The sequence below is a fragment of the Geotrypetes seraphini genome, chromosome 3 (assembly GCF_902459505.1).
Source record: "Geotrypetes seraphini chromosome 3, aGeoSer1.1, whole genome shotgun sequence".
Taxonomy (NCBI): Eukaryota; Metazoa; Chordata; class Amphibia; order Gymnophiona; family Dermophiidae; genus Geotrypetes; species Geotrypetes seraphini.
This window is the reverse complement of record NC_047086.1, coordinates 314,768,896-314,796,507: the sequence shown is the minus strand read 5'-3', so window position 1 is coordinate 314,796,507 and position 27,612 is coordinate 314,768,896. Positions and strand designations below refer to the sequence as shown.

General features: G+C 42.0%; 1 protein-coding gene across 5 annotated transcripts in view; it reads left to right on the top strand.

Moving 5' to 3' along the window:
- The window catches only part of PLCB4 (phospholipase C beta 4), a 714,891-nt gene that overhangs the window by 581,925 nt on the left and 105,354 nt on the right, over positions 1–27,612 (top strand). For all 5 annotated transcript variants that reach the window (XM_033937395.1, XM_033937391.1, XM_033937393.1 and 2 more), the window contains 4 exons: positions 3,754–3,805; positions 6,947–7,049; positions 11,276–11,440; positions 13,987–14,191. In XM_033937395.1, coding sequence (XP_033793286.1) covers positions 3,754–3,805; positions 6,947–7,049; positions 11,276–11,440; positions 13,987–14,191 — 525 coding nt within the window. The remainder of the gene's footprint in view (positions 1–3,753; positions 3,806–6,946; positions 7,050–11,275; positions 11,441–13,986; positions 14,192–27,612) is intronic.

Below are 27,612 nucleotides of genomic sequence, written 5' to 3'. Positions count from 1 at the left end.
TAAGAAGTGCTCTCGATGTAACAGGACTGTCTCAGGTTCAGACCCCTCACAACTGGTGTAGTGTCTAGGCCCTGAGCATTGGGACATTTCTTGTAATCTCTGTGCTGGAATGCAAAAGAGGGCTCAAAAAGCTCACCAAATTTGTTTCAGACGCTCACTAAATTTGTTACATCCAATTCCACTATGTTTACTAATCCAGCCCAGGTGCTACTAACATCGACATTGGCTTTCAATCAGCCTCCGGCTCTGTCCAGAGGAGGCTCTGGCTCTTCTGGGCATCGGACCTTGGAGGACCTCCATAAAAAGTCTAAGAAGCATCGACACTCATCTTCCAGATGAACTTCCACTTTCTCATTGTCTTCAATGACTCAGAAGCATCAACAGTCTGAGCATTCTCCTTCACTCCAGATGTTTCCCCAACTAGGCGTACTTCTCCTTCCAAGTCTCTGATGGCTCAACATCAACCTGAGCTGTTTGTATCTTTGACTATATTGGTACTGACACCTTCCCTGCAGAATCAGAATAAGGTCTTACCATAGCAGGAATAAGCATCCTTGCTTCAGTCTAGAACATTTTTCCCTTGACGCAGCATCAGTCCAGCCTGATATATTACAGCTTCACTTCTTGGTTGGGGAGCTCACCTAGATGGTCTCAGCACTCAAGGAATCTGGTCTTCTCACAAGAAAACACTACAAATCAATCTGCTGGAGTTACAGCAATGCTCTCTTCACTTTTCAGGATCATTTACAGAGCCATGTAGTTCCCATGCGCACTGACAATCAAGTAGCCATGTATTATATAAGCAAGGAAGGTGGCACAGGTTCATCCCCTTTGCCAAGAAGCCATCCAAATTTGGACTTGGGTAGTCATTCACAACACCTTCCTCAAAGCAGTATATCTAGCAGGAAAAGAAAACTGCCTAAAAGAAAAATTAAGTAGAATTCTCCAACCTCAGGAGTGGTTCCTCCACACAGTGACTTTGCATCACATCTTCACATTATGGGGTACTCCCGACATAGATCTCTTTGTGTCTCCCACCAACCACAAGCTGCCCCTTTACTGCTCCAGACTGTTCAATCCCAACCATCTTAAATCCTATGCCTTTCTTCGTGACTGGCAAGGATGCTTCCTCCAATACCACTAATTGGGAAAACTCCTCTCAAACATCGCCAAGAGCAAGCCGCAATGATTTTCATAGCACCACATTGGCCATGACAAGTCTGGTTTCCTCTCTTCCTACAGCTCAGCGATCGGGATCCCATACTGCTCCAGTTATTTCCAACCCTACTAACCCAGAACAAAGGTTTCCTCCTTCATCCCAGTCTATGTTCATTGGCACTCACAGTCTAGTATCTATCTTCCCAGAAGTAGATACCTCTCCCCTGTCACCTTCAGTCATAAACATTATGACTGAAGCATTATGAAGCATCCAGAAAACCATCTACAAGATATTGTTACCAATTTAAATGGACACGATTTATTATTTGTTGTGATCTCTATTCCTTGGATCCAGTCGCATGTCCTCTACCATCTCTGCTGGACTGCCTCCTTCATCTTTCCAATTCTGGACTTCAAACTTCTGTACATGTCCATCTCGGTGCAATCAATGCTTTTCATACTCATGTTCTCATTTTTATGTATTCTGGTCTTTAATTATTTGTGAACCGAGTTGAGCTCTGTTACAAGATGATCCGGTATATAAACCGAAGACTAAACTAGATTAGTAGACCATTTTGATACATCCATTGGTCTCCTGATTCATGAAGGGTCTTTACCACACCAAACCTCCACTCAGACTACTGCCTGTGGAGTGGGATTTGAATGTTGTTCTTTCTATACTCACAAAGCCATTTTTTTGAACCCCTCTTGTCTGCTTCACTAAAACACCTCACCTGGAAAGTGACTTTCCTAATTGTGCTTACTTTTGCACATCAAGTCAGTGAATTACAAGCACTGGTATTGAATCCACCCTATATCAGATTTTATCACCACAAAGTTGTCCTACTTACTCATCCAAAGTTTTTGCCGAAAGCAGTCTCTGAATTTTATCTCAACCAGTTCATTGTTTTACCCATTTTCTTTCTAAAACTACATGCGCATTCTGGAGAGTCAGCTCTATTCTGGATTGTAATAGAGCTCTTGCCTACTTCTTGGATTGAACCAAATCACATAGCAGTATAACTCAACTGTTTATCTCCTTTGACCCTTACAGATTAGGAGTTCCAGTTACCAAAAGGTTGATCTCATGTTGGCTCATAGACTGCATATCCTTTGCATATTCTCAGGCTGGGCTTATGTTATAAGGCTTTGTAACTGCTCATAGAGTAAGAGCCATGACAACTTCTATTGCATGTTTATGCTCCACTTCCATTCAAGATATCTGCAAAGCGACCACTTGGTCCTCAGTCATTACATTTACTTCTCATTACTGCTTAGATCAATATTCTAGATGAGACAGTCAGTTTAGTCAGGCAGTCCTCAAAAATTTATTTTCTCTCTAAAAGTCATCTTCCCTCCATCCTCAGGGTTTTCACCAGCCTCGTAAAATTTATATTTAACCCTCTTCCTAGATGCACGAGTCTGGCAGCTTGGAAGTCCCATGTGTGAGAATATAATGCCTGCTTGTCCTTGGAGAAAGCATAGTTATATACCTGTAGCAGGTGTTCTCCAAGGACAGCAGGCAGATAGTCTCACAACCCACCCACCTCCCCTAGCTGGCTTCTTAGCTTTTGGACAGAATTGAAGATCCTGCAAGCTAATGTCGGGTAGGAAGGCACACACGCATGCACAGTATAGACAGTGCTAAAGTTTTAAAGTGACCGTACACTTTGGTACATGTCCATGCTGAGCTTTGTGGATGATGTCGTCCATTTGTGAGAATATCTGCCTGCTATCCTCGGAGAACACCTGCTACAAGTGAGTAACTATGCTATATGGATACACATTATAAAATAAGAAAGGCATGTATAATTTTTTGACTGCCCAACCTCTGCCCCTTGAAATCTGTGTGTCATATGTAAATAGTGGCTTTCTGAAATCACCATTTACACATGTATGCAATCTGTGTGTAAGTGCTGTTATTTTCACATGTAGATTCCATGTACCAGTAAGTCTTGAAATTACCTTTTTTAAACCATGGGCTTTTCTTCCAATATTTAACCTCTCACCCATTAGGTCAGCCATTGAAGTGACAGGGACCATGAACAGCTGCTTCTTCTAAAGCTTGATGCTCATGTACCCTGAGTTTGCTGGCTAGGCATTTTCATTATGTGATGACTGGGACTTCCTCCTTCCAAGGGATGTGAGCACTGTCTCTGCAGCATCCATGGAACTGGCCTGCAGTTATACTCAGAAATAGAACCTATGTTTTCTGTATTGCAGTGCACTGGCCTGCCACCAGACCCCAGTGCTGGTCAGATACTCATATCTGTGACACCCCCCCCCCCCCCCAAATATAGTACAGCGCATGAAATTCATTTTTATGTCTTATAATTTTTAAGAAAAATGCTAGAATTAAAACAGTAACTGTTTTTCATATGCCTCAAAATTAATCTCTTATTTAACTTAGTACAAAATGCTGGTTGAAGCAATTGGGAGGATGTGTGTGTTCCGAATCCACTGTAGAGACTGTGGAACACCTGCTTCACTGCATTTTGGAAACCATGTTCCCACTGCTGTAATAAAAAAAGAGAATGTTCAAGGTCTGTTGTATGTGGGCAAACAAGAGATAAAATTGTTTTTGTCTCTTGACAGATTTAGCGATGCAGTTGAATCAGGGAAAATTTGAGTATAATGGATCATGTGGGTGAGTAGAGTGATTTAAACAGTTGTCATCACGTATCAGAACACTATAATGTGACTTTAATAAAACCATGTCACTTTTAATTATAGGTTGTAGGACAAAATAGGGTGCAGGAGCAGAATTTAAATGAGTAGTATTGTTGGGTAAACCTCTTACTCGCTTGTGTAATAAATGTACTTTTCAAATTCTTTATCATATGAAAAGCAATTCTGTTTGATGATTATGTTTATAGATCTCTATTTTGTCTATCAATATTGTAGTAATCCAACATCTCTGGCTGCTTATATTCAATAAGATTTCTGCTCTTCTGTACCTTTAAAGATACAAGCTCATATTCAGACCACAGGAGATCACCAGTGATACCAGAAATTCAATGCCAGCGCCATATCCAGCCACCGGCATTGAATTTCTTGTCTATTTTGGTCAGCCAAGACATAGCCCCCTCCCCCCACAACCCCTTTTCTCCAAGGTCCTCAAACCTTGCCTTACTATTATGCTGCCAGATCCTCACCAAATACAGAAGGGGGTCACAAATTAGAAACAAAAAATAAGTAGACAAAAATTGAACTTGCAACCCCAAAATGTTAAACTCAGCAAGTATTTCAACACTGGAGAAATGAATGTCGAAATGTACTTCCTTTTCTATTTAACACAATACAAATTTATCTGCTATAGACATTTCCCAAAGCTAGCATACTTCACTCAATAAATTCAAAATAAAATGCTTTTGTTTTTAGCCTTGTTGTTTGGAGATTTATTTTTCCATCAAGTTGGTTCCAGTTTCTCTCTTTTTGCTTTCCTGTCTTTTGCAAATTTTTCTTAAAATGATTGCTGTCCATTGGCCTCTTCTCTTTCTTGTCTTCTTCCATTACCTCACTACAACTGCCTCTGACATATTAACCTTTCCATTTAGATTTGTCCTTCTTTTCCCCTTATTTTTCTTTTCTACCTAGGTCCACTCATATTTTACCCTCTTTGTCCTTTCTCTTTACTTTTCCAGATACCTATCAAATTTCCATCTTCTACTCCCCATTACCATATTTTTACCCACTGTAATCACTATCCTCTGCTCATTCATTTCTCTGCCACCCCCTCTTCCTCCCCACCTCTCCCAAATTGTGCCACCATTCCCAGCTTCTCCTTCCCTTCACCCTTCCTGCCCAGAATCCAGTTTGTCTTGACTAGATTATAAGCTCTTATGAGCAGGGACTCTCTTTTTTGTGTTTTGATGTATAGCGCTGCATATGTCTAGTAGCACTATAGAAATGATTAGTAGTAGTCGGCTATGCCAATATTCAGCAGCTAGCCAGCTAAGTCTCAGTGGCCATTCTGGAGACCGTGATATTCAGCGTGAGATAGATGCCTATCCCCATTGCATATCAATGGACAGCCAACTATGTGCTATTTAGACGTCTGTTCCTGGCCATTTAAATAACACTGAATATCGGGCCTACTGTTTTCAAAATCCAGGATATATATATAGGCTTTTGAGGTTCTCCAGGAGAAAGAATTGCAAATTATAGTGGTAATTCTATAAGTGGGTGCCTCATTTTTGTCGCCTCAATGCAGTACAGAGAACACTTATTCTATAGTGGTATCTAGGTGCTAGATGCTGTTCTGGAATATTAATGTGACCCTATATTGGTCCACCTTACATTTAGGTGTGTAGAGTTACACCTCTCATTGACCTGGCATAACTATGGGCATCTAAATGTGGCCAGAGCAGGATTTAATTGCTGTTATATAGTGGTGCAGGGGTTACTAGCAGCTGACTTTTAAATAAAGAGTTGAATCATTTTCCGATTTGTTTTGTCAGTGTTTACTACCATGTTTGTATATTTCAAGGCAGGATTAAACTATAATCGAGCTAGGCATGCATGTGCCTAGGGCCCAACATTAAGGAAGAGCAGTCTCATGTAGGGTTACCATATGGCTCCAGAAAAAGGAGGACGGATTGAGTCATCCAGGTTTTACTTCCATTGAAAGCAAGAAGTAAAACCCAGATGCCTCAATCAGTCCTCCTTCCATTACTTTCAATGGACGTAAAACTCGGATGTCTCAATCCGTACTCCTTTGTCTGGAGCCATATGGGAACCATAATCTCATGTGCTAATTTAATGGCTTCTAAGGCAGACCTTTGCCCTGATTAGTCAGTTGCTGGAAGAATGAAGAGTATTTATTTGGGGGGTTGAATTAGACCCTTGGCTGCCTGTGGTCTGCCTGTTTTGTTCACTGTCTATACTTTGGCCCCGATTCACTAAAGTTTTCACAGATTTAGCAACAATCGCTGCTACCCACCCGATTCACTAAACGGCCCACTGTGTATTTTGCAATCCGATCCGACCCAACCCATGCAAATGAGTAAAACCCCATGCAAAATAACCAAGCGATTGATTCACTAACATTTGCTCGGCTATTTTGCATTGGGTTTTACTATCCTAAAACCCAACTGCTTAGACTCCTCCCTAAGGAAGTCCCTGATTGGCTCAGGCGTCTTTATAGATGCCTTGAAGGCAGAAGGAAAACATTAGTGATTTTGAATAGGTAATGGTTTAGGGCATTATCATTGCTTCAAGCAAAAGATCCTATAAAGACCAGCAAAAATATTTAAATGTTTGGTTTGGCTTGTATGGTGAGTATGATAAATGCTCTAATCAGAAGTGGCCTGCAGAGGACCAACTGTACGAAATTGTACATATGAAATAAGAGCTAATCTAGTTGCCAGTATTTATCTAGCAGGTGAATGGCTGGACTACTTCAGTTCAATTTTTGATCCCTCATTCAAAAGAGAACACTCTAAAGCTCAGCTTTGATCACCGCAGGAATGCACCGCAGACCCATCTGAAAACAGATCTGTTACCCATTGGCAGAAAAAAAACTGGTTACATAAATGTAATGTAATGTAATTTATTTCTTATATACCGCTACATCCGTTAGGTTCTAAGCGGTTTACAGAAAATATACATTAAGATTAGAAATAAGAAAGGTACTTGAAAAATTCCCTTACTGTCCCGAAGGCTCACAATCTAACTAAAGTAAATGTGTTGCATTAGGGAATGTCAATGATGCATGTCTTGCAAAGAGCATGACAAATCTGTTTAGGGTTCCATTTATAAACAAGGCCATCGTTTGTCTTTAAACAAGGTACCTTCTCAAACCAGACTTCATGCGACGCCCGGATAGGACATTTGACCCATTCTCAGAGACTCCTGTTGACGGTGTCATAGCAGCAACTTGTTCAGTCCAGGTAAAGAACAAGCATGTAAATGAGAGTTAAAATTCATGGAAATTAGTGACCATTTTGAAAGCAATTTATATAGGTAAAATGTGTTTTCTAACGTTGGGTGGGGCCAGGGAGAGGATTTTTAATGTTTGGATCTCAGGGGCATATCTAATGTTTCTATGGGCTTCTGTGCATTTCCCGCAGAAGAATCGCTACCGCAACTTTTTAAAAGATACTTTGAATACAGGATTTTCCCCTATGCTAAGCCTAGATTTAACATACCACATAATTGGGCTTTATTTTATTTGTAGGTCCTGAGGTAATATTGTCATTAGCACATGAGACCTGCCAAAAATTATTTAGGAGGTGCTAAGTGTTCCTGCATTGTCTTTGTTATCTGAATGTCATAACTAACCAAAACGTGTTAGCCGTATAACCTGGGAACATCCACTCTCTGCTCATGACACATCCCCGCTAAAAAAAAAAAAAATAAGTAATGCGCAGTTAGTGTGTGAAAACAGGCAAAATACCGAAAAATGCTTTAACATGTTTTGCGGTAAGCCTTTTCTTGCATTCTAACTACACATTAGAGCTTAATGATTTTTAGGCCTGGATTTTTTAAACCGCACTGTTGTCAGTGGCTGCCTTAAAAGCGACTGACAATCACAGGTCAACTATGCAATGGTGCCATTGAGAGAATCACACCTCCAGCAAAGGCAGACATCTTAAATGTAGGCCAGGCTTTTCAAGGCCTACATTTCCTTATGGTGCCTGATGCCTCTTCCACAGGAGCCACACCTACAGTGGTATTAGCGCCATAAAGCACCTACAGAGGTGTGATTCCAACATCAGTTTTCTAGGCGCTGAAAGGCACCTTGAAAATCAGTTTAAAATATTATTTAAGTGGCATTTTTCACTTAGCTTAGATGCTGGTGGGGCGCCTACTTCAGCCTAAAAAAACTGATGCCGTTTATAGAATATGGGCCTTTGTAAAAAGACCTCTTAGGGACAGCTGAGATACATCTAATTCTCTTGGCTTATGTTACCTGGGTACATATCCAGTATTAATATAGTTTATGGTTTATTGAACTTAATATATCGCTGTACATGAGGCCATAAGAAGGTGGTGTACAAATTAGGCACCTAATGAAAGTATATAAATACTTTTAAAATATTTTGCATTATTAAGAAGCTCATTATTGTTATTCTTGGGGAACCAGCAGTAATTGCAAATGATAATCATTCATGTTAAACCAAAAGTCAAACAATACCCCCCCCTCTTTTTTTTTTTTTTTAAGCTGTGCTAGAGGTTTTTAGCACGGGCTGGGGAGGTACGTGCTCCGACGCTCATAGGAATCCTAAGAGTGTCGTAGCATTTACTGCGCTAGCATGTGCTATAAACCTCTAACACAGCTGGAAAGTGAGGTATAAAAGACCAAAGACCTCCAGTCAGTGATAACGAGTCTACAAATAAAGAAGACTCGCAAGAAACCATATGGGAGCTAAAATATGCATACCAACCAATAAAATAGCAAGTAAATAAATACATTAATAGGTTATCCATCTGTTTATTTTGTTTTTGTATTCACTATGGACCGTATTCTCTACATGGCATCTAGCAGCACTGACATTGTAATAATAATAATTATTTATTTCTTGTATACCACTATACCAAAAGTTCAAAGCAGTTCACAACAAAGGGTAACATACAGCTAGTATCTAAAATACAAGATAAACAATTAATATCTGATACAAGATAAAAACAATCAGTAAAAAGGACAAATCAGGTAAAAATCAATAAAAGTTAAGACAATAGCTCAATTAGCAAGTAAAAGCTGTTAAGAATCATAATAGATTTGATAATAACATGACTAAGAGGAAAAATATCAAACAGGCGTGTTTGTAGTGATTTTCTAAAGTCAAGATAGGAAGTAGCCTCAAGTATTAATCTTCCAAGCCATGTATTCATTTTGGCGGCCTGGAATGATAAAATTGTAGGCGCAACTTGACACGGTTGTCAATCAACCACTAGGCACCACTTATAGAATCCCGCCTAATGCATAGATATCCTAGAGGTTTTACTTAGCCTAATTTCCCGGTGCTTAACTCAGATGCGTAGAGAGGTCTGAGTCAATCACACCTATTCTCCACCCCTAACCACACCTACTTTTCAACTAGCCATCATTAGGCATCAGAGGGCGTCTCAGCCTAGGCATCACTAGGCATTCTAGGTATGCTAAGAGTTCAGCGCCAAACTCTTAATTGTTAATTTAAATTGGGGGGGGGGGGATTGGCTGAAAAATGGCACAATAAATTAACACACCAATTAAGCTTATTTATCAAAAAAAGTTGTGCATGGATTTTGAAGTTAGGCATCCTTGAGTAGGGCATCTGGCGGCACCTAATGTAGGCATCCTATACAGAATCAGGCCCTATGTTCCTTTTTATTACTCACTTTTTTCATTATTCATCGTATTCATTTTTGCTTGTATCTACCTCAGGTTTTTAGTATTTTGTTTTTATGAAATATATCTCTCTGTTTTTAAGGATTGTGTAGACTTCTGACGCAGGCTTTCCTACCAAAACACTGCCGTGTTGGGTCTAACCTATATTTGGCTCCCGTGAATAAAAGTTTGTTTAGAAATCTTCATAACAGAGTCTTCTTTATTTATAGATTCTGTACCACTGACTGGAGGCCTTTTGGCTTTTATACCTTACTTTGATTGACTTTTGGTTACACCCTGCCATGAGGTTTCTTCTTCATGCTTGCTCGTTAGCTAATGCTCACATTAATGTATATTTATAGAATAGTGCTTTCACCCAGGAACCGTGCCTAAATTTAGGCACAGTCATTTGCACCAACAAAATGTGGCACAAATACCCTTGCCTAAATTTAGGTACAGATGCACGCATAACTTAAAGGAATGATCCCAATCCAACCATGACTCATCCATTTCTGTGCTCCCTTTCTTTGGCCCACATGTAAAATTTAGATGTGGATCCTGTGTCTAAATTTACATGCGTAAATTGTAATTGATTCTAATTAGCTCCAACCATCGCTTGTTGAGATGCCAATTATTGCTAATTAGCTTGTTGTTCAATTAAATTGCGCACACAGATTGGATACGCACCCATATTTGCAAGCACAATTTTCAGCACATTTTATAGATTTACGGGGTTAATATATATGATAGCACTGATTCCCACTGATACATAGTCCTGTGAAAGAGAAAGGGGTTATTTTTCGCTAAAGCTACTATTCCACCTCCATACATCAGGGGCTGCCAGCCCAAGACTGAGCAGACTACATGTCCCAGATGCACTGGTAACCCTGCTGAGTCAGGGGGCAGGGTTCAGCAGGGAGGTGTTTATCTGCCACAGAGAAGAATCATTAGTAAGAGGTCCCAGAGTGAGAGCATCCTGAAGGAGAGAAACTTTCCCTAGCCATGGCTGCGTTCAAGCTCTGGGGAGGACTGAAGTGAGAAAGCTAGCCGACAACCCATCCAGGGAAACACTAGAGAGGTGAGCTTCTAATCCGAGACCTCTGTAAACTGAACCTGCTTGTTTAAAGGTGACTGTCCTGTGTTTTAGGTGTGACAGCTGAGCTGAAGTGGAGAAAAGGGATTTCTTTCTCCTAAACAGTCTTCTATTAGGACTATTTAACAAGTGAAGTAGGAACCAGACTTATGGTGCTTTAAATCTGAGAGAACTGGGGAAATTGACCAAAAGATGAGGTTGCTGTACTGAATGTGATATGGCTAACTGCCTAAAGTGAACAGACTGCTGCACTGGCCATGAGAAATAAAAGTTAAAAGCATATCTTTGCCCTTCCTGAGCTTATAAGGGAATAGGCTCAGGTAGATGTCTGAATAAAGCATTTTGATGCAGCTTCTAATGTGGTTTGTGCATGCTGATTGGGTGAATGTGCAGAGTTCCTGAAAAACCCATCCAGAAATCTCTCACAAGTCCCCTGAAATAGATTGCTGCAAATTCAAATTAAGGACCCCCTTTTGCAAACCTGCGGTAGCACGTCCTGGCAGAGCAAATGTGATGCAACCCACAGGAATTAAATGGGCTGTATCGCATTTGCCACATGGGAATCGCTACGATGACTTTGTTAAAGGGGCTCTAAATGAGTCATTATCACAAAATTTCCACTAAATGCAAACAGCAACTTCTGTTATCTTTTGAGTGTCTGAATATAATTCTAAAATATATTCTAAGCAAAGATGTGTGTTTCTTTTTTTAAGGTAATATCTGGTCAGTTTCTGTCAGACAAAAAAATTGGCACATATGTAGAAGTAGATATGTATGGGCTGCCTACAGATACCATACGTAAGGAGTTTAAAACACGCATGGTGATGAACAATGGCCTGAACCCTGTTTACAATGAAGAATCTTTTGTGTTCCGGAAGGTATGACATGTTAAAATCTGAGACTACACCGTTTTGGTCACATTCATTTCCAGTTTATAATAATGGCATTTAAACTTTAGGCCAGTGATATTTTACTGGAGATGTGTAGGATTTATGTGTGATTCATTATGAGGTTCACTGTGGATCTTTTACAGTGCAAGATTTGTTTTCAGAAATATTTAAACGATAAGGTTTGAATATAGATAGCATTAACATATGTATTGTTAGGGGTTGCTTGCTTTGAAGATTTATTATTAGGTGACCAGCTAAGCAATGCAGCTTTGTGACTTGCATTAAGCAGATTGTAATAACATGGTAATATTTATTTGATCTTTTAGCCCAACCTCCCAAAGGAGCTTAGAACGGGTTACAAATCAGGTACTCAAGCATTTTCCCTATCTGTCCTGATAGGCTTACAGTCTATCTAATGCAGTGTTCTTCAACCTTTTTACACCTATGGACCGGCGGAAATAAAATAATTATTTCGTGGACCGGCAAACTAATAAGACTGAAATTTTTAAAAACCCCATTGCCGCCCCATCCCCGCGAGCTCGGACCCATTAACCATCTGATCCCATCCGCACAAGCCTCAAATAGTTATGATTTTATATTGAACATATTTTATTAAAGTATAAAAAGAAATAATATTCTGTACAATTGTCATTTTATAAATATAAATAATCAGGGCAAGGATCAACAAAACCCCCATCTCCCCTCCCCTTCACATATATCCCCTCTACTATCAAGAAAACTGAATAAGCCAAATTTTACAGAATGATACACAAATATCATGCTAACAGAATACCGCAGTCACACATGGCAGGAATGGTGTTAGGGGAGTGGAACTAGGGCAACTGCCTCCTGGTCAGAGCCCTAAGCCAGCTAGAAGCTAAAGATGCACTGCCTGGGCTTTGCACTCCCCAGTTATGTCTAACATAAGCTCTAGCAGGATACATATTTTAAATCTGATATATTCTATCACAAGATAGAAATAAAATTATTTTTTCTACCTTTTGTCGTCTCTGGTTTCTGCTTTCATCTTCTTTTCACTCTCTTCCATCCAGCGTCTGCCCTCTGTCTCTTCAATCCAGTATCTGCCTCTTCCATCCACTGTCTGCCCTCTACCCCTCCCCCTTCCATATGGTATCTGCGTTCTTTCTATGCCCCTCTCTCCTACACCAGATCTAGCATCTTTGTCCCTCTTTCCTTATTTTTCATCTGATCCCCCTTCCCAGCATCAATCTCTTTCTACTTTGTCATTCCTCTGTCTCTCCCCTTTCCCTCATCTGATCTCTCCATTCCATCCTGACTCCTTCCCCTCCTCTAATCTCCCTGCCAGCTGTTTCCTTCCAATTTTCCTCCTCCCCTGTCCAGCAGTACCTTCTCCCTTTCTTCCTCCCCTTATCCAACAGTAATTCTCATCCCTTCCCCTTCTCCCCTGTCAGCAGTAGCCCCTTCCCCTCCCTTGTCTAGGAGCACCTCTACTCCCTTCCCTCCTTCCCTCTCCAGCAAATGTTTCCTCTATGTAGGCTAGCGGCAGCTCTGTGTGCTTTGAACTTCGGCACACAGCTGCCCCTAAGTAGTATTTTAGCCGCGGTTTCATGAGGCAGCCTCGGGGCCTTTGGTAGGCCGGCCCGCTTTGATGATGCGATGTGGGCCGGCCTATCAAAGGCTCCGAGGCTGCCTCATGAAACCGCGGCTAAAATACTGCTTAGGGGCAGTTGTGTGCCGAAGTTAAAAGCACACAAAGCTGCCCCTGCTTGTCTGGAGGTGCGGAGACATACGCGGCAGGAGTAGGAGGTGGAAGGCAGGAGTGTCGGCATAGCGACGGCAACAGGAAGTTGCACGTCAGCTGACGCCGGCACTTTTTGCTGTGGCTGGGGACCCGAATCCTTCGCGGACCGGCAACATTTTTTTGCGGACCGCCACCGGTCCACGGACCGGCGGTTGAAGAACTGTGATCTAATGTACCTGGGGCATTGGAGGATTAAGTGACTTGCCCAGAGTAACTAGGAGCAGCATAGGGTTTGAATCCACAAACTCAGGGTCCTGAGGCTGTAGCTCTAACCACTATGCCACACTCTCCTCTCAATATTAAATGTTGGATTTGGTATATGATCCTTCTCACAAATACAGGTATTATAGAAAACTAATTAGTGTCTTTTCCCCACCACTCCCTTAACAATAAAACCATCCAAATTTTAACTACCAGCTATTGAGTACTATGGAAGGTAGGGTTTTTTTTTTAAGGGTCATATATTTAAATAGAGATTTGAAAGTCCTCGGGTTGCCTACCAACCCCTGAAATTTCCAAGAGCAGCTCCACAGAAAATTTTCCTTTGAAAATGTGATTGCAGCAATGTAACCCACAGGCCTGGAAGCACTGTCCAAATTTAAATAAAAATTGACTCTTTAATGTGTGTGATAAATCATGAGTTCAGTTGAAGGAGACTGTAAGCAATAGTTTTTTTTTTATTTTTATTTTTAAGAGAGAAGCTCTTTAGAAGAATTTTAACAAATGTGTACCGCTGATTTTGTACTGGCAGGTTATCCTTCCTGATCTCGCTGTACTGAGGATAGGAGTTTATGATGACAACAACAAGCTGATTGGTCAGAGGATCCTACCACTGGATGGCCTTCAGGCAGGATATCGGCACATTTCCCTACGAAATGAAGGCAACAAGCCACTATCGCTGCCAACAATTTTTTGCAACATTGTTCTGAAAACATATGTGCCCGATGGCTTTGGAGGTAAGAGGAATCCAAGTAAACATTACACTTACATGGAGGGGAATTCTATAAAGAGCTGCTTATTTTTAGACATCAAGAATGTGACTATTTGGAGTCCATTTTATAAAGGAAAGTAGGCACCTACTTTCCTCTATTTATCCAAGTGCAGCAGGGCAAACACTGAAATATATTTTAGGCATGACCACTTACCTCGGCCATAGAGCTGGTTAAATACTAACACCTAAGAGATAAAATATTCAGACAATGGCAGTCAGCAATTTTTTCACCATCACCAGATATTCAATGCAGGGCCTTATTCAGGCACTGACATTGAATACTTGGCTGTGTGCAGGTGGACGGCACTTATCTGTTTAAGTTCCAGTATTAGACCTTAACTGGATAAGTTAAACCAGCCAAAGAAAGGACTGCTGTTTATGCTGAATATTGCTATTTATGCTGAATATTGATATTTAAACTGTTAAACACTGAATCTGCCCCCAGATCGCCACTGATGGCTTAAGCAGTTAGGCCCAGATTCTGTAAATAGCGCCTGAAGTTAGGCACCTAGATCGGCGTGCCTAGCCAATCTAGGTGCCTAATTTAATTTTCTTAATTGGCTTAATTGGTGCCAATAATTGAAAGTGGCATTAAAAATCAATTTAAAAAAATTAAAAAATTAATAAGCTGGTGGGCGCCTACCAGCAAGTAGACATAGTTAGGGCAGATTCAGGGTGGATTTTGGATGTGGTTCAACTTAGGCACACTCATTTAGGCCAAGAGAACCCTGGCCTAAATAGGAGTGTGTCTAAGGTTTCAATGCCTACCAGTGCCTCAGAGTGCTTAGGTGCATCAAGGCGCAATTCTACAAATGAAGCCTGGCAGATGATTGGCAATTGCGTTCTAGGTGCCGTTCATAGAATCAGAGCCTTAGTGCTGATATTCAGTGCCACTGGATTAGAAACTGGCTGTCAGACAGACGCCAGAGGGTGGTGGTTAATGGAAGTCGCTCGGAGGAAGGAAAGGTGAGTAGTGGAGTCCCTCAGGATTCGGTGCTGGGGCCGATCCTGTTCAATATGTTTGAGTGACATTGCTGAAGGGTTAGAAGGAAAAGTTTGCCTTTTTGCGGATGATACTAAGATTTGTAAAAGAGTAGACACCGATGAGGGAGTGGAAAATATGAAACAGGATCTGCAAAAGTTAGAGGAATGGTCTAATATCTGGCAACTAAAATTCAATGCAAAGAAATGCAGAGTAATGCATTTGGGGATCAATAATTGGAAGGAGCCATATATGCTGGGAGGTGAGAGGCTGATTGCACGGATGGAGAGAAGGACCTTGGTGTGTCCGAAGATCTAAAGGTGAAAAAACAGTGTGACAAGGCGGTGGCTGCTGCCAGAAGGATGCTGGGCTGTATAAAGAGAGGCGTAGTCAGTAGAAGGAAGAAGATGTTGATGCCCCTGTACAGGTCATTGATGAGGCCCCACTTAGAGTATTGTATTCAGTTTTGGAGACCGTATCTGGCGAAGGACGTAAGATGACTTGAAGCGGTCCAGAGGAGGGCGACAAAAATGATAGGAGGTTTGAGCCAGAAGATGTATGAGGAGAGACTGGAAGCCCTGAATATGTATACCCTAGAAGAAAGGAGGGACAGGGGAGATATGATTCAGACATTCAAATACTTGCAAGGTATTAATGTAGAACAAAATCTTTTCCAGTGAAAGGAAAATAGTAAAACCAGAAGACATAATTTGAGGTTGAGAGGTGGTAGATTCAAGAGCAATGTTAGGAAATTCTACTTTACGGAGAGGGTAGTGGATGCCTGGAATGCGCTCCCGAGAGAGGTGGTGGAAAGGAAAATGGTGACTGAGTTCAAAGAAGCGTGGGATGAACACAGAGGATTTAGAATCAGAAAATAAGATTAAATATTGAACTAAGGCCAGTACTGGGCAGACTTGCACTGTATGTGTCTGTATATGGCCTTTTGGTTGAGGATGGGCTGGGGAGGGCTTCAATGGCTGGTAGGGTGTAGATGGGCTGGAGTGAGCTTTGACGGAGACTTCAGCAGTTGGAATCCAAGCACAGTACCGGGTAGAGCTTTGGATTCTTGCCCAGAAATAGCCAAGAAGAAAAAATTTTAAAAAAAATTAAATTGAATCAGGTTGGGTAGACTGGATGGACCATTCGGGTCTTTATCTGTTCTACTATGTGACTATGTAATACAGATAAGCCCCACATACATAAGCCCCACCCTTGTACAGTATACGACCACTTTCAAGCTACACATTTAGGTGCCATTTTATAGAAAAGCTTGTAGCAAGAATTTATGAGTATATGTTGTGACCGGGCTCGGCCAAGCTGGGCTCAGCAAGTGGTCTAACCCAGTGTATACCAACCTTGGCCAAGCGGTTTGCGAGGTTGTTTTGGTAGCTTGGTACCGCCTTAATAAAGAGTTCTGTTTATTGTTTCACCAGCATAAACAAGTGTCAAATAAATTCTCAGGTTTGTATCACCTTGTGTTTAAGTCCAGTATTCACAAACCAAACAAAACAATTACAGTTTAAGCCAAAAATATGCCAAAACATAAAAGCCTTATTTCAACAAAATGAAAGCTTTTCTTCTGCCCGGCAAAACTCCCTTGGGGTTAGGCTTAATGTCCCCAGGGTGGGATCCTCTCCAAATAATTTTCCCTCTATGGATCAGCTTGGAAAGATCTCCTCCACTGATCGCAAACCAAAATGGCTGCTGCTAGTATTTAAAGTTCAAACAAGAACTTCACTTTTTTCAAAAATAATCTTGTGCACAAGTTCCTTTCATACAACCCCTCTTTAACAATAGCCTTCAGCTTATTTCCATGCCTTCTGGGCTAGGCAAATCAGTTCCTTCTATTTCCATGTCATAGGAACTTTCACTAGCATCCATTTCAAAATCTGGCCCAAAAGCAGCATTATCATTATCCCCTTCCTTACAAACTTCTACCTTAGTTTGCTGCCATGGTGAGGATTGCTGCTTTCTGGCTCACATAGGCTGTAGTGTGTTGCCTTCTCTCAGGAGCACAAGTGTGAGGTTTTCAGGACAGACTTGTTTGACTCCTGACCAAGCAGTACAACTACCTACTGTACTGGATTGTGATATACTTTAAGCATAAATTTCTGAAAAAGAAGTAATCTATGTTTAAAATTTAAATCCATATCCATATAAATAGTATCATCGAAAGAGTCTGCATATCTCCTCAGAGAACTCATGTTATAATAGGGCCTGCTAAACAGATACCAGCCAGGCAGAAGTGACCCAATCTTTTGTGTTACCAGAGTTTATCATTTAGTTTTGCAGATCCATTAAAAAAAAATACTATTTTCTGTGCCTGTGACTCAGCTGAAAGCATCTTGCTTGTGTGGGCTGTGTGGTGGAAACCAAGCAATTCTCAGGAGGATCCAGCTGAAATTAGCTCCTTGATGGCAGGTGGAAGAAAGAGGACTTCTTAGCTCCGAGTCGCTGGAAATTAACTTGTTCTGAGGGAAAACTTTTGGCATTAGGGCTTGATTTCATAACAGGACACCTATGTCAGAAATCCAGATTGTGGGTTCAATCCCATGCTGCTCCTTGTGACCCTTTATCCCCCCCCCCTCCCATTCCCATTGCCCCAGGTATATTAGATAGATTGTGAGCCCACCAAGACAGCCAGAGAAAAATGGTGAGAGAGACATCTTTTTTGTTTGTCTGTTATCTGATGTCTATGTATGTATTTTGTAAACGTAGATACAGGCATTCCATGCACATACTTTCTGAGGGCACTTGTATAGCTGAGGGGGGTATCTAGCTGGGTACCATTAAGTTGGGTTATTTTCCAAAAAGTGGGGTTATTTTAGCACATGTACCCTTCCCCCCCCCCCAAAAGGAGGATAAAAGGTTGACCCGAATATAAGATGAGGGGGGTTAATATTCATGTGTCCTGCCAGGATCTTTGCCCTGCCCCCCCCTCTCTCACCTGCCAGGTTCTGCACCCAGCCCCCCTCCCTCTCTCCCTGCCAAGCTCTGCACCCAGCCCCCTTCCCTGCCCTGTACTCTGTTCCCCCTCTCTCCCAAAGTCCTGCAGGCCTCCACTGGGCTTGCCATATGACATGGTGGGCCAGAACAAGAGGGATCCCTCCTGTCTTCTGTCCTGGCTAAATGCCTTTTTTTTTTTTTTTACTACCCTCCCTCCTCCCACATACTTTTTTGAATCCCTGGAGGTCCAGTGGTGTACTGGGCAGGAGCAAGCTTTCCACACTCCTGCCCCACACTGAGCCCTTCCCTGAATAGCCACCTTGAGTTCTCATGGCCCAGCGGTGTACTGGGTATGAGCTTGCTTTACTCGCTCCTGCACAGCGCTGAGCCATTCGCTGAATGACTGCTGCGAGTTCTCACGAGTCCCACGAGAAATTGGGGTAGCCATTCAGTGAGCGACTCAGCGCCAGGCAGGAGCAAGGAAAGCTCTCTCATTCCCAAAACACACTGGGCCACGAGAACTAGGCGACCATTCAGGGAGGGGCTCAGTGATAGTTCACGATAGGCTGTCTGGGCAGGTTTATGTCCAGACCTAGCTGTGAACACTTGAAGTCTTTTGGTCTGAGAATACAATAAACCTCATAACATTCTACCAAGGGTTTTTTGTTTAACAAACTCCCCTATTTCCATCCATTTTTTAAGAGATAGTTGTCTTAGACTTTATATACAGAGGATCAGGCTGTTTAAATGAATCCAGTCCATGTTTTGCCATTAGCCTTTCAGGCTTTCTCAGATCCTGGAGTAAGCAGCTCTTACTCTATTCTGGTTTTACTCCAACCAGGAAGGAAAACTCCAGAACTAGGAGACTCTGTTTAGTGAGTCCCTCACACATATTCGTTACCCTATTATTTAGAACAAAACAGGCTTTTTTCCAGATAGAAGGAGAAATTTTGACATGATGTAGTGGAACAAAGAGTTATATTAATTTAAATTGTTAGTGCTATACTTATTAGTGTGTAAAAGATAAGATCATGCTCCCTTTACCAATATATCATAGAGTTGAAATAGTATAGTTTGAAAAACCGTATGATACCTTGCAGCTGAGCAGGTTAAATGGGCTATATGCTAATGAGATTTAAATGAGCTGAGTTAGTATTTGTGCACTGCCACCCACTGTGGAGTTTGATATGCAGTTGCTTATGTTTTCTGCATTGCTGTAGAGCAAGTTGCCTGGTGAATAAAGGAAAAGCCTGAACTGAAGTATTTAACATTCAGAAGGTGTTATTAAATCTTCAGGCAGTTTTCAAGTGTTCATCATCAAGCCTGCTATTTCCTTTGTCTTCTGGGTTATTAGACACACACTTCTATTTCTTATAACTTGAATATGAGGTGTAGGCCAGATGCTCTAAAATTGCCGTTAAAATCCTGTGAGTTGCTGTTGGGGCCGGTAATTGTCCAATTTGAAAACAACGATTGATGTTCAAATATTTTGCATGCAAATGACTCTTGTGGAGGTCCAATGTAATCCCATCCGATCAGTCATTGGAAGAGCGACTAACACATGCACAGTGCTGGCAGGGGAAGCCCGAAAAGCTGAGCAGTAAGGGAAGCCCCAAAGCAGCCTCCTGTCACTCAGTTGTTTGGGGCAGGAAGACTTTCTTTTTATCTTTTTTTAAATGGCCGCAGATGTACTTGTCTTACACATGCACAATATCTGTTCCCATTAAAAAAGAATAGACATGGTCAACAATTTCAGGACTTGACACCATTCGAGACCTCCCAAACCTTGCTGCATTTTCAGTCTCAAAATCTTCATGCTGAATTTTGCACATCACTTCTTCACTGTGGAATATGGTGGGCATTTGTCACTGCCTTAAGCTACACTAAAAGCAGTTGCTGATTTCATATCGATCAACACCGATTGCATATGGATCCCATGACAGCACAGGGTACATGCTACTGTACCGGGCCATGGTGCGCCCTCACCTGGAATATTGCATCCAACACTGGTCGCCTCAAATGAAGAATGACATGGTACTACTCGAAAGGGTCCAGAGAAAAGCAAGTAAGATGGTTAAGGGGCTGGAGGAGTTGCCGTACAGTGAAAGATTAGAGAAACTGGGCCTTTTCTCCCTCAAACAGAGGAGATTGAGAGGGGACATGATCGAAACATTCAAGGTACTGACTTAGTAGATAAGGACAGGTTGTTCACCCTCTCCATGGTAGGGAGAACGAGAGGGCACTCTCTAAAATTGAAAGGGGATAGATTCCGTACAAACGTAAGGAAGTTCTTCTTCACTCAGAGAGTGGTAGAAAACTGGAACGCTCTTCCGGAGTCTGTTGTAGGGAAAATACCCTCAAGGGATTCAAGACAAAGTTAGACAAGTTCCTGCTGAACCAGAACGTACGCAGGTAAGGCTAGTCTCAGTTAGGGCGCTGTCTTTGACCAAGGGCCATTGCGTGAGCGGACTGCTGGTCTGACCAAACAGCGGCAATTCTTATGTTCTTATAATTGCACCTCAGGCAAAGGTAGGCACCAGAAATGTAGATCAGGCTTTTCCAGGCCTACATTTCCTGCACCTACCTTTGATGTGAATTGTGCTTCCATAGGTGCTTTAGGATGCAAAATGCCACTTCTGGAATTAGCCATGCCAACAATGGCATTAGGCGGCCTAAAGCAACTATGGAGGCACAATTCAGGCACCAGTAGGCACCTTGAAACTCAGTTAAAAACATCATTTAAATGGCATTTTTTACTGAGCTTGGGCGCCTAAACAATTGGCACTGGTTAGAGAATCTAGGCCTCAGTGTTTGCATCATGCATTCATGAATTTCTTTTGGAGTTTTCTTCTTCAGGAATAGGAACTTCATGATGGCTCGGAGTTCCTCACTTGAAAATTGCACACTTTTTGTTGACATGGTTCGATCAATGATCTGGAACAATGTCAAAACATAGCGCTATGATTCTGCAAATTGGCACTTTGCAAAATAAAGCCACACTCTTTTCAGCTACAATGGCAAAATAACACTCAGAATTTAGGAAGTTGGGCTGAGAACTTGGGCTGGGCTGAGAACTTTTTAGGACCTCCTCGCACCTTCCATTTCTTCTCTCGCTCTCTCTCTCGTCCTGCTTCTCTTCCTTCTCTTTATCTGCCTGACACTGATTTTGTTTTCAACTTTTCGTTGCCTCTGCCTCTATATCAACCCCTATATGATTTTCACTCTCATTCTCCTTTTCTCTCACCCTTTAGTCCCTCTAGCAGAGATTTATTTCCTTTGCATGATGTTCTCTAGCTAATTAATTAGGTATGTCCTGTCCATCTTAGTGCCCTCATTCAAAGGGCTGTGATTGCATTACTGTGCTGCCAAGTCTGCCCATTTTAGCTGCAAAGGTACATTTTTAACAGAGCTTAACCACCCTTCTTAATTCCACTGACTCCATAGCAGAGGTAAACTGCCTGAGGACCCAAAGCAGAACGGGGACCGCTATCCTCTAATCTGTAGTAACCAGTAATAAATGTCAGATGGGGTAGTTAGGAGCCCGTGCCACTTATTTCCTGGGGGCTCAGACCACTGTTAGTTCTCTCCTGCTCCATATACACAGACTTCATACATTTTCTTTTTTAAATATGTATTGTATTTAATACTTTCAAAAAGTGCTTGAGTCACGAGGCCATGCATAGAGCCTTTGAGGACGGATAAAAATATCTGCCTTAACCACACAATCAAGTGTGATTCCAGGTGTCATAAATTAGGTTACAATATAGAGAGTAATTTTCAGGTTGCCCACACTGGAACAAAAGCCCATGCATGCTTTTTACCCCAGTTTTCAAACAGAAAGCATATGTATCACTTGCACTTTGAAACTTGCCCAGACTTAGGTTGTATTTATTTATTTGGTTGGTTGGTTACCTAGCATGTCAATTCCATTTTTCTTGGAAGGCTCAGAGCCTAATAATTAGAAGTCTATAAATGCACAGATGTAAAATTAAGCCATTGTAGGCAATTTTATAAGGGTTATTCTGTGTGTATGTGTGGAAAAGAACTTTTGGAAAATTGTGTAGCCGTCGATGCACCTAAAAGTAAGCATACGGCCAAGTTGGTGCTTAGGCATTGGTAGAGACATACCTTGGGTTGAGCTGGGGCATTGAGATGTACATAAATATTTCATAAAATACACAAGTACATGCATAGAGTAAATGCCCATATTTGCACCTGCTGTGTAATAGGTGTAAATTTGTGCATTCTATTGTGTGCACTATTGATGCTAATTATTGGTCCGTATTTTACAAAGCTACATGAGAACTGAGTTTGCCTTTCTAAAATAGGCATAAAATAATGATCTTGCGGATGTTCCATATAGACACCCTGTTACCAAATTACTCCCAAAACCTCCAAGAGTTATTATGTAACTTTTGCAAACCGCATTGAACTTAAGGTTATGCAGTATAGAAATATGATGTTATGTTATATTCAAATGCACTAATGTAGCCAATACATCACACATAAATGCATTTAAGGACCCAATATTCAAAGCAATTTAAGTGGGCAAAAGAGGCCCCTACCTGCTTAAATTGTACTCAGTGGGCTGGAAGACAATAGTCAGCAGTACTTAACAGGCAATGCTGCTGAATATCGGCACTAACCAGCATTTTGAAAGTGGGCAGGAGAAGAGACCTAGTGGTATCCTGGTTGTTGAGGCAGGAGCAAACCCTGCTCATTCCTTCCCCTTGTAGCACTTTATAGAAAAGGGTGATCGTAACTTCCAGCAGTACCACTAGGGGGCAGCCTCTAGCAATAGTACTGCAAGAGGCAGAAGAAAGTGGGGTTTGCTCTTGCCCCAACAATCTTCAGGTAGGCTGGGGGGAGGCTGCTGTGATACGGATGGGAGTTAGGGAATCGTAATGATGTTGGAGACAAGAGTGAGGGCCGGAGCGATGTTGGGGAGGCAGGAGAGAGGGCATGTGGACTCCTCTTATGTGGGTCAGGGTCAATATTCAGTCAGCTACTGCCAGCTGAATATTGATGGATGAATATCCAACTAGCCCTTTTTTCATCAATTTTGGATGATTGCTTCCCCTACTCTGTGTGGACTCTTTCATTAGCTCCCACTGCCTTTTTTTGTAATTCATTCACTGACCCCCCACCCCTTCCAATGCATGGGTGCAAATGGAAAGGAATAGCCAACAATTTGCCTCTACATAAGTCTCCAGTGAGACCTCTTTTGGAGTACTTTGCACAGTTTTGGAGAGTACTCTTTCAAAAGGATATAACCTGTAAGGAGTCATTTCAAAGGGCAGCCATTAAAATGATGCTTATGTTGGAATTTCTTTGGAATCTGCTCAAAACCTCTCAGTAAGGTGCAGATTATATGTACCGTATTATTTTGTATTGATATTTCTGCCCTCTGATAGCAAATTATGTGATGCAAAAATATCCATTTCTAGATTTTCTGGTTGTGAGAACAGATTTTGTAGCGGCTTTCATTGCATTCTAATTCAATTATCCTAAAATTGTAAACAGCAAATTGAATTTGACATGGTCATGACAGTCTGGTAACTGTGAATATTAGCACCAGAAGGAAGAAGGTTAATGGGTCCTAAAAACAAAACACCCCAGCATGATTAGAGCACTTTCTAAATCAAGCTTCCTTTTACTTCTAACTTTTTGGTATGGTTTAATCCATATAGGAACCCTTTACGTATACTGCATGTTAAGTTTTGCTCATTGATTTGATTTTTGCATCGTGTCTCATGCAGAGCTCCTATGATTTTGTATTTTTGGACTGTTTAGCTTCTCCACATATCTTCCGCCCTAGGACTAGCAAGGACCCCTGAGGAAGACTCTATTGTTGAAACACGAACTGTATACGGTCCAACGCTCCCAGCAGACTAGGTCCTTAAGGTTGTTTACGTGGATTCAGTGGAGTATTGGGGGGGCGGTCCACCCAGGTGCACGCCTTAGGGGGGATGCACAGCCGGCCAGGTCCGGGTCGTCCGGTGCCAGTCCGCACAAGGCCAACAAAATCGCATTATGGCCATCGGCAGCATCTGGGCTTCAACAGTGATGAGCAGCATTGGCGGCCCCCCCACGACGCAATTCATGATTGGCAACGCCCCCCCCTCCCACGATTACACTTAAAATCGGCAACAAGCCTCCTTCTACCCCTGGCATCAACAGCGCTTCAGATCGTCAATGCGGTGCTCAGTCAAAAGCTTCCCTCTGACTGAACTGCCTGGGTGGAAACAGGAAGCTGAGTCAGAGGGAAGCTTGGGACTGAGCACCGCGTTGCCAAACTGAAGTTCTGTTGATGCCGGGGGTAGAAAGAGGCCCGTTGCCGATCTTAAGTGTCATCGCGGGGGCGTTGCCAATCTTGTTGCCAAAATCGGAAAGGTGAGAGGAGGGGAGAGAGATGGGCCTGTGATGGATGGAGAGATTGAGAGAAGAGGGCACATGATGGAAGTGGAGAGAAGGGGGAGAGAGAAGAGAGCAGATGATGGAAGTGGGGAGAAGGAGGAGAGAGAAGAGAGAAGAGATAAGAGGGCAATGATGGAAATGGAGGAGAGAGAAGAGGGCAGATGATGGCAGTTGGGAGAAGGGGGAGAGAGACGAGGGCAGATGATGGAAGTGGAGAGAAGGAGGAGAGAGAAGAGAGCAGATGATGGAAGTGGGGAGAGAGAAGAGGGCAGATGATGGAAGTGGGGAGAGAGAAGAGGGCAGATGATGGAAGTGGGGAGAGAGAAGAGGGCAGATGATGGAAGTGGGAAGAAGGGAGAGCAAATGCTGAATGGAAGTGGAGAAAGAGAACACATACTGGATAGAAGGAGAGATAAAGAAAAAGGACATATGCTGGATGGGGGAAGAAGATAGAGTTAGTGAGATAGTGGAGGGGTGAAGGAAAGAGGTGGCATGCTGTGGGTAGACACAGTGAAAAGAGGGAAACTGAGGACTGCATAGTAAGAAAGAATTTACTTTAGACGGAGGCAGAAAATAAAGAAGGAAGACCAGAGAAGGAAAGGGAAGAGAGAGAGAAGAGAGAGATGCCAGAGAATGGGAAAGGAGACAGAGATATCAGATCTGAGCGGAGGAAATGAGAAGAGAAAGATGCTAAAAACCACAGGGGGGAGGGAAAGAGAGATGAAAGGAGAAAGATGCCAGACCATGAGAGAACAGAGGGAAGAAAATGGATGCCAGACAAAAGGGGGGTCTAGAGGAGAGATGGGGGGGGGGGGCAGACAGTGGATGGAACAGGCAGATGCTAGATTGAAGAGACAGGGCAGACGCTGGAAGGAAAAGAGTGAAAAGAAGATAAAAACAGAAGCCAGAGACAACAAAAGGTAGAAAAAAATCATTGTATTTATATTTTGTCATTAAAATATATCAGATTTGAAATATATATCCTGCTAGAGACATAACTGGGGACTGCAAAGCCCAGGCAGTGCTTCGTTAGCTAGATGGAAGGGGTAGAGAAAGAGGGCACATGATGGAAGGAGGAGATAAATAAAAGGAGTGCACATGATGGGGGGGGGGAAGGATTGAGTTAGGGAAATACTGGAAGGGGTGAGGGATAGAGGTGGCGAGCTGTAGGTAGACAGTAAAAAAGAAAATTGATGAGAGGGTAGTAAGAATGTAATCTAGATGGATGCAGAAAATAAATTGAAAAGGAAAATGAGGGAAGAAAGGGATTGTAGAAGAGAGGTGTGGGAGAGGGAAGGAGAGGAGAGAGATGCCAGACCAATGGGGGTGAAAGGAGAGATGGAAGGGTGGGAATACGGTTTCTGGAAGGGGCATAGAAGGAGAGAAGATGCCATATAGGGGTAGAGAGACGGCAGACAGTGGATAGAAGGAAGAGAGTAACAAGAAGATGAGGAAAGCAGAAACCAGAGAAGACAAAGGTAGAACAAAAATTTTCTATTTATTGCTTTAGGAGATATGTGTCACTGTTTCTGTGGTATTGCATTGTATGCAGAGTCCAGCTTCTTGCTGATTCAATTTAACCTTTGTCTATGTATTTCTATTTTATCCCCCCTTTTACAAAACTGTGAAGCGTTTTTTAGTACCAGCCGTGGTGGTAGCAACTCTGATGCTCAGAATTCTATGAGCATCAGAGCTGTTACCACCGTGGCTAAAATCCACACTACAGTTTTGTAAAAGGGGGAGGGGTTAGTTTGTGATGGCATATTCCATACTAGGCGAAGGTGTGTTCTGTGTATTCAAAAGACATGGTTTTCTGTTAGGATTGATCTGAACTAGTCTGGCTTGTTTAGTTTTACAATGGGTGTATTGATGTTGTACTGCTCACTGCAGTATGTAAGATGCTACCTTTTCCTAGGTACTCATGTGTGACGTGTGGCTTGTTACTAAAAATCATGTTTTTCATACAGATGGGGGGGTGTCAAAAAATGATGGGCCCCGGGTGTCACATATGCTAGGTACGCCACTGCGTGAATTGCTACATTGATTTTTTTGTTGTTGTTGTTTCTTAATACTTTTAATAAAGTCCATCTCAGGAACATCGTTTTTTTGGGTTTTCTTGAAGTTTTGCATATACTGCATGTTAAAAGGAAAACTTAATATATAGTATATGCAGCCCTTTGTAGTAAATGTAGATGGTGTGTCTAGTATTTGACCTGTATTTACTGCACAGGGCAACCATACACTATATAGCTCTCTCTGTTACATAGAGTAACAACTAATTCAGGTGTCCCTGTGCTATCTTCTACTGTAGTGATGCCCCATTTCCCCCACCCCGAACACATTTCCTACCACTCGGCACATCTAACATGTAGACTGAGACTATTACCAGCAGAAGGTCATTTTAAGATGCATGTATAACCACAGCTACACTGATAAATACTGTAATTGGTTGTAACACATCTTGATCTGAAAGAGATTGTTTTATCTTATTCAAACATTTTATTGTGAATTGTTCTTGATCTCCAGGTATAAATGGTATATAAATACTTTGTTGTTGTTGTAGGGTAATTTTGTAATAGAGTGCCTGGTTTAAGACAGCAAGCAGGTGTGAATGTAGGCACTATTTTATAAAGATGCATAATTAAACCAAGGGTATGCATCTCCTTTAAGATTCTGTCCCAAGAAAATTTCAGCAAACCAAAAATGGGTATGGGAATGACCACAGCAAACCAGACCAAGATAGTCACAAAGATGTTTATTAAAACTTTGGAGTGTCAAACATAGAGCAAAATCACAACTGTGGAGTCAACATGGGGCGTGTTTCAGCCTAAGGCCTTCTTCAGAAGTCCTACTGAGGTCAAACAAAAGACCTGAAACACAATTAGATTTAGTGAGCAGTAACATTCATAACAATGTCTCTGCTCTTCTGTAGTACAAGCAAACTCTTGTTTGAACTCAATAGGACTCCTCAGGATGCCTTAGGCCAAAATGGCCCATGTTGGGTCCACAGTTGTGATTCTGCTCCAGGATTGAATGCCACA